Raw genomic sequence first — 12,205 nt, 5'->3', positions numbered from 1 at the left:
GTGTATGTGTCTTCATGTTGTCTGTTGAGTTAAGATGAAACTGAATTTCATAGAGTTTTCTTAGGCGAGCAACGCTCAGAGGTGGAAATATAACCTATAGTGTCTGGTATTTGTTGATGGTTTCCCATCCAAGTACAAACCAGGGATAACTAGTTCAGATGGAATCTGGTGCCTTTAGGCTTCTGACCTTGTATTTGCTTTGAAGAAGAAAATGCAATTCCTGAAGAGGACTTTCTCATTATGAAATAGATATTTCATACACACACATATATGTGTTCATGTGTTCAAACCTTTCAAACATTTCTTACTTTCACCTAAAACTGAATTCCTTAATCAAATTATTTTTAAGGTGTTCTGGACATTCCTATGATTAGCTGGGTTGTAATGCTGGTTTCCAGGCTTTTAGACTATGTTGCAACTGTGGAAGATGAAGCAGCTACAGCTAAGAAGCCTTTGAATGGAAAAGAGAGGGAAAGATTCTTGACTGGTATAGTATACAATATTTAATACTAATGGCTATCTTGGTTTATAATGATCACACTGTTTACTAATGTATGAAATCTAGTCATTCCCATTTTGCTGTTCCCGCAAATAACCAGAAGCTGAAGACAGAAATAGGGCTAGTCTTTCCATAATAGTCTATGATTTATACAATATTGGTTTGTGATTTGAGTTTGCATGATAAACAACAAGTCATGGCCCTGGGTTTAGCTGACACAATGAGCTTATACAGTCGGACCCTAGTATCCATGGAGGATCCATCCCCCCTCCCCCAGTTGCAAAAAAAACACAGGACCTCAAGCCACATTGTATCTAATTAATTAGTGGTGCGACATGCATGCAGCTTTCTGCCCCGCACTGCCATTTGGGCCAACGGGGCTTGCCATCCATGGATGGCAAGTAGTGTAGTGTAGTTCTGGTAGGCTTCTAGTTAATTTAATCGTTATCCTACCTGGCAGGAGTAAAGCAGGAACAAGTAGGATGTGTGTATCTGCATAAAGCTCAGTCATGATCTACTCCTTCCTAGGCTGCACGAGCAGATTGCTTGTTACCTCTGGAAGTAATGCCTTTTTATTGTGATTAGCATCAGCCAGTGAGATGGGCTTCATTATGAACTATGGAAATATTTCCTGTGTGCACTGGTAGGAATTCCTAGGCAACTATCATGTACATTTTTAGCAACAGATAAATATATGTCAGTTGAATCATACGTGATTCGACAGTTTTTTACCCAGGTCAGGCAGGAGTCATGTGATTGGATTCATGAGAAGAAATTGCATAGCTGTGAGGCTCCTCCCCAAGTGTTCCTTCTGGCTGCCCAGGAAGTCACATGTTTTAGCCCCTCCTCAGATTGAGTATTTACCTGATTTTTATACCTCTGAAGACTATTTTCTAGTCTATAATGTGCTTTCTGACTCACTTTCACTGTTCTGTTTCCTTGGGGTGGAGATTTGGATAAGGTTTTTCTTTCCTTGGCAAAAGGAACCTGTTCTTTTCCTATGGAAAACATTCCTTTGTTTCCATCTTAGCTTTGGTGCGGTACAGACCTCCCAAAAGCAGTGTGCCAGCACCGGTATTAGGGTTAGGGAGCGTGCACCATGTACATGCTCCCTAAACCTAGTACGTGCCAGTGGCAGCATAATGGCGACACCCTGTGTACATGGGCACCGCCATTATGATGTCACAGCTGTGTCACGTCCAAATGGCATGTTGTGGGCATGACATGTTCGCGCCACCCCAGGCCGCTTGTGGTGGCCTAACAGCGGTGCAGGAATGAGGCACATGCCAGAAGGAGCTCCTTTTGGCACACGCCTCCTTCTGGCACATGCCTCCTGGCACGTGCCTCTGACATGGCTGCGGGAACGGTGCCAGGGAGAAATCTGGCTGTGGCCCCAGGGGCACTCCTTTTCCATTTTGCCGCTTCTCCATGGCCTGAAAAAGCACCATGTTGGAGCTGCAGGGGCTGCCGGTGAGGCTGCCCTGCCTCCAACCTGGCAAGAAAAGGGGCGGCTGCATTAGCCTCCCAGCTTCTCCATCTTCTGCTTCCAGTTATGTAGTCTATACTGGACATCAGGTGATGTCTGAACTGTGCCCCCACCCTGCTGCCTTCTTCTTCTTCTTCTTCTTCTTCTTCTTCTTTTGGTGGGGGCATAGTTCAGACATCACCTGATGTCCAGTATAGACTTAACTACATAATTGGAAGCAGAGGATGGAGAAGCTTAATTCTCTCTACATAAAAAAGACCAGGAGCAGATTTTCGTTCAACCCATGAACTACTAATAGCAAAAGTTAGAATAAAACTAAAAAAGAACACTAAACCAACCATCATGCTGAAATACGACCTGAAGAACAGTCTTTGTAGAGTTTAAAGGTAATGTGGGAAATAGATTTGCACTATTAAGCGTAATTGACCAGAAGCCAGAAGAACTCTGGACTAAAGCCAGGTTCATTGTCAGAGAGGAATACAAAAATATGACTAAACTGATATTGTCATACTTTGGCCATATCTTGAGTAGACATGTCTCATTAGAAAAGGCAATAATAGTTTTTTGTGGGTTTTTTGGGCTATGTGGCCATGTTCTAGAAGAGTTTCTTCCAGATGTTTTGCCAGCATCTGTGGCTGGCATCTTCAGAGAATGCTTGCCTGGAAAAAATTGTGTGTGTGTGAGTGCACACGCGCACGCACACACACACACACTGTGTGACCCTGGGAATGCAGGAGTGATTTGCATGTGTATTGTTCTGTTGCTGATGGCAGGCCTCAGGCTGGGAGGTTAATGCAAAGGAGAATTAGTGTCTGCTAATTAGTGATCATTATTTGCTGGGAAAGCCCCTGACTCTTAGTGGTTTCCCATTTGCTGGGAATACACATGCAAATCACTCCTGCATTCCCAGGCTCACACACACACACACAGTTTTCTCCAGACAAGCATTCTCTGAAGATGCCATCCACAGATGCTGGTGAAACGTCAGAAAGAAACTCTTCTAGAACATGACCATATAGCCCAAAAAACCCACAAAAAGCTATGGATGCCGGCCATGAAAGCCTTCGACTTCACAAAGGCAATAATACTTAGCAAAGTAGAAGGCAGTAGGAAAAGATAGAGGCCACATTCCAGATGGATAGATGCGATCAAGAAGTTACAGCTCTGAGTCTGTAAGATCTGCGCAGGGAAATTGATGACAGGATGATCTGGAGGTCTCTCATTCACAAGATCTCCATAAGTTGAAGTTGACTTGACGACAGTTGACAACAACAGTTCAGAATGCCCTTTCCTCTTCTCGGTTCCATTGTTTCTCCACCTCCAGTCCAATTATGGTCTCAGCCTGTAAGGCTCCATCTTAAGCCTTTCACACACTCCAAGGACTATTTGGCCCAAGAATCTCCAGGCCAAATGCCCAGTCTGAAGTCCTTATAAATCCAGGTTTTGTGTCCCCCCTCCATCACCCCCAGCACTCTTGAGGATTGAAGCAGATCTTACAGACAACAGTTCCCCATTACTGCGTTGAATTGTTCTAGCACCTCCAACCATAACCAATCATTTCATGGTCTTCCATTCCTATACTAGCTCCTTATCTTAGATATCAACATTGGGGCTTTCCAAGGTGCATCAGCAACAATACAACTTGATGGAGGAAATGATTAAGATGATTACTGATAAATTATTTGCTAGGCACTGGAAAGAATCAGGAACAAATTGGTAACTTCTCATTCCCATGCCCTATCAGACTGATTGCCTTATGTCACCTTTTACACACATACAATGTGAAAATTGAGAATTCCTGAAGATCCCAGATTGTCATGGCCTAGTGTCTATTTTATTTTAGCAGCAATCCTATTTTACTTTTTATGCTGGTTTTGGTTTCCCTTCCTCTTCTCACCTAGTGGTTACAATGTACTCATTCCTCCTTTATTCCCTATCACTCCCTAATGGGGAATTTTTGTTCTAACAAAATTAAGGGCCATAATAAAACTGGAATCCAGTGGTCCTCTCAGTTCTATGTCCAACATGCGTCTTCCCATCTTCACTCCCTCTCGCTAGTCTCCACTCAGGGAGCTCCTTCTTAGAATTACAGCATAAAGAGTCAAAACTTCCAGTATGATTTTTGTCATAGAAGCCCGGTTGGAGGAAGGAGGGTTTAACCCATGGTATCACAGATTACTTCCAAAGCAGGTTTGGAAGAGGTTGGCTCAATTTCTCCTTCTCCTTGTCTCCTTGAAGAATGAATAGGGGAGAACATTGATCATTTAGATGCAGCCATTACAGAAGATTCTTCTAATGGTAGATTCATTGGCCTGTTACAGACAGCCAAAATAAAGCCGCTTCGAATCACTTTGGAGGTATGGTATTTCAATGATACATGCGTCCTAAGAGTCCAAAGGCCGCACCAAAGCCACACTCCAGTCCTAAAGACTGGAGTGCAGCTTTGGTGAAACTTCCAGACTCATGCATCATTGAAATACTATACCTCCAAAGTGACTCGAAGCAGCTTTATTTTGGCTGTCTGTAACAGGCCATTGATTTATCAGGCTCTGGAACAGGCATTAAGACAAAAATTCATTTTCCCTAAGCATTCAAAAAAAAAAAATACTCCAGGAAGTTTCCTTTCCTCTTTGGGGAAAATTTGCCCAGAAACTTAATTCTTTTTTACCTCATCTTATGGTTAAACTGCAAGTACCACTAGTGAATGCCCACATCATAGTCCTCCCAACCAGTGCTTTAGTGATACACTATTGCAGAATGCCAGTGAAATAAGGACAGAGACAAAAGATGGCAACCCTTTCAGCAAGAGCTTCCTCCAGCATCTAGCATTACCCATGCTTCCATATTATTGACAGAAGACCCAGACAGTGATACATTTCTAGACTCTGACTTACTATGCAAGTCTTTCATATACATTACAGATGCTATTCCAGATTCTCAGCATACTTTGAAACAATGGACAATGGCTAGAGTACAGATGGTGTACAATTCAACTTTCACGTGACAAGCCATGATATAAGAAACATCTTTATTCCTATAGGGTGGCAATATATGCAGTGAAGAAAGCATGTATTACGTCTGTGAATTCAATTACAGTTAAGCTATTCAGGGTGGTGAAAGGTTTAACTAAAGTGCCTTCCCCCCTGAGTTCAATCTTAGAACCTCCAGTAGCTCACTGTGGTGCTTTCAATGACAATTTCATGGATAAAATCTCATATAAGAGCTTAGTTGTATTCCATCATTGAAGCAGAAGTCAATAAGGGGGCATGCAGTGATTATACTGGATCAGTTTCAGCTGGTGAATATTGCTGTTGTGGACAGGCTGCTGGAGTACATAAGGAAGAGATTTTCCCCCTCAATTTCTGTCCCTCTTGGCTGGTTGTTCAAGGAGGAGATGAAATTCAATTTCAAATACAACATATTAATGGATCTCTCAAGGGGAACTTTCCATCTGGTCTAAAAGAGGATGTGGTTAAATCACTTATGATAAAGCATTTCCTGGATCCGCTGGACCGTAATAGTTATAGATCAGTGTCTAATCTTCCTTTTTTGGGTAAGGTGATTGAAAGGGCAGTTGCCTTCCAACTTCAGGCAGTTTTGGATGACACACACTTCCTTGACCCATTTCAAACCTGCTTCAGAGACGGATATGGAGTTGAAACAACTGTAGTCTCTTCAGTGGCTGATCTTCATCTTAACACTAAGGGGAAGAGTATGTTGCTGTTGGTGCTTTTAGACCTCTCAGCAGTGTTAGATACCGTCAACCATGGTATCCTTCTGCAACGCCTGTTGGGAGTTTTGGGAATGGAAGGCACTGTGTTGCAGTGGTTCTGGTCTTAGCTCTCAGGCAAGTTCCAGATGGTGGTGCTGGGGATAGTTGTTCCTCAAAAAAAAGGAGTTATATGGCATACCACAAGGTACTACTCTATCCCCAATGCTTTTTAATATTTACATGAAACTGCTGGGAAAGTTCATCCAGAGGCATGAGGGGAGGTGCTATCAGCATGCTGGTGACACACACATATATTTTGCTATACCTTCTAAAACAGTCTCAGCTGAGAAGTGTGTCTCATCTGAATGAGTGCCTGGAAGAGATAATGGGCTGAATGAAGGCAAACAAATTGAAACTGAATCCAAATAAGACAGGTGCTTAATATTAAGGATTCTAATCTAGGGTTGGAAGTGTATCAACCAGTTCTAGGTGGGATTACACTTCTCCTAAAAGTCTATTTGCAGTTTGGGAGTGCTCCTGGATCTGCATTTCAAATGTAAGCCGAGATAGATGTAACAGTTAAGAGTGCTAATTATTAGCTTCTGCTGATAGCCAACTGCACCCTTTCCTAGAAATGGAAGACCTAAAGATGGTAGTGCATGTGCTGGTAACCTCAGGGCTGGACCTTTGCAATGTGCTATGCATTGGGCTACCTTTGTACCAAGTTCGGAAACCTCAATTAGTTCAAAACACGACAGATAGATTGATCACTTGTACATCTAGGAGTGAGCATACCACATTGATATTAAAATCTGCCTGTTAGTTTTCGAACAAAGTACAAAGCCTTGGTTATTACATTTAAATAATAATAATAATAATAATAATAATAATAATAATAATTTTTATTTATAGCCCACTTTTCCAGGGTAGATCAAAGCGGGTTACAACAAAGCAAAAGAAATACAAAAACAGAATACAAAACATACAATATAAACATCATAAAAACAGCTCATTACGTTTAAAACACTATAAAATACAACAGCATAAAAAACCAGAAGAAACAGACTAGCTGAATAAAACCATTGTACAACAGGGGAGAACAGCATGAAGTCAGGACACATGGGGGAAAGCTTGTCGGAAGAGAAAGGTCTTTAATTCCTTTCTATAAAGATCAAGAGAGGTGACGGAGCAGAGCTCGTCGGGAAGAGAGTTCCAGAGCTGCGGGGCCGAGATGGAAAACGCCCTTTGTGCCGTCAAGGTGTATTTTGACTTAGGAACCCTTAACAAATGCTTCCCGGCCGATCTGAGAGTGCAGGGCAGATTATATGGGGAGAGGCGGTCCTCCAAGTACCCTGGGCCCAAGCCATTTAGGGCTTTATAGGTTATAACCAACACCTTGTATTGCGCCCGGAAGAGAATAGGCAGCCAATGTAGATCTTGCAGGATAGGTGTTATATGGCTGGTCCTGGAGCATCCAGTGACCAACCTAGCTGCCATATTCTGTACTAATTGAAGCTTCCGGGTATGGTACAAGGGTTGCCCCACGTAGAGCGCATTACAGAAATCCAACCGAGAGGTTACCAGAGCATGTACCACCGTTTCAAGGTCCCCCCAGGTAGGGTCACAGCTGGCGTATCAGCCGAAGTTGATAACAGGTGCTCCTGACTGTCGCATCCACCTGAGATATAAGGTGGAGCGACGAATCCAGAAGCACCCCCAGACTGCGAACAGAGTCTTTCAGGGGAAGCGTGACCCCATTTAGGACAGGTGGACAAATTTCCATCCCCGGGCCCGGGGAACCTATCACGAGCACTTCCGTTTTCTCTGGATTCAAACTGAGTCTGTTTTCCCTTATCCAGCCCATTACCGACTGCAAGCAGGCATTTAGAGGAGAGATGCCATCCCTGGTCACTGCATCAGTCGGAGACACAGAGAAGCATATTTGGGTTTCATCAGCGTACTGATAACACTGCGCCCTGTGTCTCCAGATGATCTCTCCCAGCGGTTTCATGTAAATGTTGAATAGCATGTGGGACAGAATAGCTCCTTGAGGGACACCAGATGTAAGCGCCCTCTTATCAGAGCAAATGTCCCCCAGCTGCACCATCTGGAATCTACCCGAGAGGTAGGAACGGAACCACTGGAGCGCAGTGCCTCCGATACCTAACTCCCTCAGGCGTTCCAGAAGGATACCATGGTCAATGGTATCGAAAGCCGCTGAGATGTTCAAAAGCACTAACAAGGACACGCTACCCCTGTCCATGCCCAGATGGAGATCATCGACCAGGGCGACCATGGCAGTCTCAACTCCATAGCCCGCCTGGAAGCCGGTTTGAAATGGATCTAGAAAATCCGTTTCATCCAAGATCGCTTGAAGCTGGAAGGCAACCACCCTCTCGATCACCTTCCCCAAAAAAGGCAACAGTGAAACAGGCCGATAGTTATTCCGAATCAGGGGGTCTAGGGAGGGCATTTTCAGCAGTGGTTTTACAACGGCCAATTTTAAGCTAGATGGAAACCGCCCTTCCTCAAAAGATGAATTGATTATGCGGCATAACATAGAGATTACAACTGCCCCCCCTTGAGCTGCCAGCCATGAGGGACAGGGCTTGAGAGAGCAAATCGTCTTCCTAACACTTCGAAGAATCTTGTCCACTTCTCAGTACTCACCGACTCAAAATGATCCAGTCTAACACAGTCCACGGAAGCTCTGGAGACCTCTACTCTGGATTCTGAAGAAATACTAGCGTTGAGGTCAGCCCTTATCCGAGAGATTTTATCCACAAAGAAGTTGTTAAACTCGTCACAGCAGGCTTTAGATGGTTCCAAAATAGGGTTCAGTGAGTGAGGCAATTGAGTAAGCTCCCTCTCCACCCTGAACAGCTCTGCCGGACGCGACTCCGCGGACGCAATACGTGCAGCATAGAACGAGTGCTTTGCTGCACTTATTGCCACTCCGTAGGCCTTCAAATGAGACTCTAGGAGTGCCTTGTCGGCTAAGTGCTGATGTCTTCGCCAGTCGCGCTCTAGTCGTTGCACAGCCCACTTCCTTTCCCTGAGATCTTCCGTATACCAGGGTTGCTTTTTGGAAGCGGGCCGGAAAGGACGCTTGGGAGCGATGCTGTGTATAGCCCTGGAGAGATCTATATCCCAGATGTTAGTCAGGGCATCAACAGAATCACCGTCAGTTCCAACCATATACCCCTCTAGGGCTTCTTGGAACCTTTTGGGTTCCATCAGCCTTCGAGGGTGGACCATCCTAATAGATCCACCACCCTCGGGAGGGAATTGGGTAGATGCCTTGAAGCTAGCCTCGACCAGGAAATGGTCCATCCATGACAGGGCAGAGACATTGGTTACCTCTGCCCACGGAGTCTCCATGTCCGTACAAAAGACAACATCGAGTGTATTACCAGCAGAATGTGTGGGCCTTGAGACCAATTGGGACAGGCCCATGGCAGTCATGGTAGCCATGAACTCCCGAGCCACACCAGATGGACCATTGCTGGCCTCGAAGGGGATGTTGAGGTCCCCCAGGACAAGAAGCCTAGGGGACTCCAGCACCAGCTCCGAGACCAGCTGTGTCAGCTCGGTCAGGGAGTCTGTTAGCGCACGGGGTGGCCGGTAGACCAACAGAATCCCTAAACTGTCCCTGGCCTTCAGGGTCAGGTAAATACACTCAATAAAGTCAGTTTGTTGGACATGGTTCCTGGTCAAGGAAAGGGTGTTTTTATGGATCAAGGCAACACCCCTCCCCGCCGCCCACCTAACCTGGTCTGGTCCTTAACTGAGTAAAGCCTTACATTGTTTGGGTCCAGGTTATCTATGGTATTACCTCCTCCTGTATAATGTGCCCCATACAGTCAGATCCTCTGGGGGGCGTTTACTTCAACAGGCCATAATTAGACAGGCAGCTGTCACCCAGAGGACATTTTCATCAGCCACCCATAGATTGTGGAATGAACTGCTGGGAGAGATTCAACAACTAAACATGCTGTCTGAATTTAAAACAGTATTAAAGGCTTATCTCTTCTGTTGGGCCTATCTAGTTGATTTTAAACTATGAATTTTAAACTGATATATTGTAAATTTTATATTATCGGATTTTAATATGTTCTAATTTCAAACCTTGGGGAGAGGTGGGTTAGAACAACAACAACAACAATAACTTCTTGTTGTTGCCAACAACAATAATTTCTTGTTGCCACAATGGATTGATAATCTGTAGCATAAACCTTGGAATGCTGTTTTGTCTTCTAGACATATCATCAGTTTTCTTCTAGAGTTCAAGACTCTGCATATTTGGCTCTCGAATACCTTTTAGTTGAAACTAATGCCAAGAAAAAGGCTGCACCTTTTCAAAAACAACAGTAGCCCTAGCAACAGTTTTCTTTCATTTATTGGCATCATGGGTTTGGAAGATTTAAACTTTCCCTTCTACCTCTGAAATTTCAACTTCAGATCTTGGATACTTTACATGATTGAAATACCAACTAGAGTTCAGACAGGTTTTCAAGTTGGACTTCTTGTGGCCCTCATTGTCTGGTTTTCTGGAGAAATGCTAGTCTGACATCAATACCAGGAAAGATTCTAGAGCAGATAATTAAACAGAGAGTCTGTGAACATCTAGAAGGCAATTCCATAATCACTAGAAGTCAACATGGGTTTCAAAGAAACAAGTCATGCCTGACAAATCTAATCTTTTTTGATGTAATTACCAGCTTGGTATATGAAGGGAATGCTGTGGATTTAGTATATCTTGATTTCAGTAAGGCTTTTAACAGAGTTCCCCCATGACATTCTTGCAAACAAGCTAGTGAAATGTGGGCTAGACAAAGTAACTGTTACCTGGATTTGTAATTGGTTGACTGGCAGAACCCAAAGGGGGCTTAACAGTGGCTCCTTTTCATCCTGGAGCAAAGTGACCAATGGGGTCCCACAGGGTTCTGTCCTGGTCCCAATGCTAGTCAACATTTTTATCAATGACTTGGATGATAGAATTGGGGGCATACATCAAATTTGCAGGTGGCACCAAACTACAAGGAGTAGCTAATACCCCAGAGGACAGGATCAAAATTCAAAATGACCTGAATAGACTAGAAAGCTGGGCCAAAGCTAACAAAAGGAAATTCAACATGGAGAAATGTAACGTACTACACTTAGGGCAGAAAAATGAAATGCACAGATATAGGATGGGGGACATCTGGCCGAATGAAACTAGGTGTGAAAGGGATCTAGGAGTCCAAGTAGACCACAAGTTGAACATGAGTGAACAGTGCGATGCGGCAGCTACAAGGCCAATGCGATTTTAGGTGCATCAATAGAAATATAGTGTCTAGATCAAGGGAAGTAGTCAGGCCCCACCTGTAATATTGTGTCCAGTTCTGGGCATTACAATTCAAAAAGGATGTTGAGAAACTGGAGCATGTCCATAGGAGTGCGACTAAAATGGTGAAGGGTCTAGAAACCATGCCCTATGACAGGGGTCAGCAACCCCCGGCCCACGGGCCATATGCGGCCCGTGGAGGCGGCGGGACCGGCCCCAACCCAGTCCTGCCGCCACCGCCTCCTCCTCCTCCGGGCCTCCAAGCTCCCCTTGGTCCTTTATGAGCGGCAGCAAGGAGGAGGACGAAGCCTGGCTTCATCCTCCTCCTTGCCGCCGCCCTTAAAAGGCCAAGGGCAGCTTGGAGGCCCAGAGGCCTCCGGGCTGCCCCCGGCCTTTTTTCCGCTGTGCCGGGGGCGAGCAGGACGAGGGCAAGCCTCATCCTCCTCGCCCCCGCTGCTCTTAAAGGGCCAGGGGCAGCCTGGAGGCCTCTTGGCTTCCAAGCTGCCCCTGGCCCTTTAAGAGCAGTGGGCCCTGTGGGGAGCCCGCGGAGGCGGCATGCCGCTTCTGCTGGCTCCATTTCGGCCCGTGCAGCCCCAGGCCTCTCCCTGCAGAGGGAGGCCTCAGACCGCACGGACCGAGAAGGGGCCCGCGGAAGTGGCCTGCCGCTTCCCTGGGCTCCCCCCATGGCCCATGCGAGGCCGCTGCCTTCTCCCCGGCCTTGCCGCCTCCGTGGCTGACGGAGGGGGCCAAGCCAGGGAGAAGGGAGCCTGTCCTCGGCGAGGACGCTTCCTTCTCACCGGCCCTGACAGCCACAGAGAGGAAGGGAAAGGGGAGGGGGTCCCCCTGCCCTTTCCCTCCCTTCCCACGGCTGCCTGACAGCGGCAGAGAGGAAGGGAAGGGGGCAGGGGAAGAGGAGGAGGAGGGAGGAGTAGGACGAGGAGGAGGGAGGAAGGAAGGAGCAGGAGGAGGAGGAGGAGGGAGGGAGGGAGGGAGGGAGGAGGAGGAGGAGGAGGGAGGAAGGAAGGAAGGAAGGAGGAGGAGGAGAAAGAAGAGGAGGGGGAGGGAGGGAGGAGGAGGAGGAGGAGGAGGAGGAGGAGAAGGCTTTCCTTTCCATTCCATTTGGTGAGTGTGACTTTCCAAAGTGCATTTCTGTGTATTTTCAGTGCTTTTAATGCTAAAAGG

At 45.9% G+C, this 12,205-nt stretch overlaps 1 protein-coding gene across 1 annotated transcript in view; it reads left to right on the top strand.

Annotated features, from left to right (window-relative positions):
* Positions 1-12,205, top strand: part of BIRC6 (baculoviral IAP repeat containing 6) — a 241,574-nt gene that overhangs the window by 85,754 nt on the left and 143,615 nt on the right. The window contains exon 32 of the mRNA XM_089529449.1: positions 350-487. Coding sequence (XP_089385575.1) covers positions 350-487 — 138 coding nt within the window. The remainder of the gene's footprint in view (positions 1-349; positions 488-12,205) is intronic.

This window comes from Sceloporus occidentalis, unplaced genomic scaffold (genome assembly GCF_023333645.1).
Source record: "Sceloporus occidentalis isolate IW3139 unplaced genomic scaffold, rSceOcc1.0.p SCAF_6, whole genome shotgun sequence".
NCBI lineage: Eukaryota > Metazoa > Chordata > Lepidosauria > Squamata > Phrynosomatidae > Sceloporus > Sceloporus occidentalis.
This window is presented reverse-complemented; position numbering and strand designations above follow the sequence as displayed.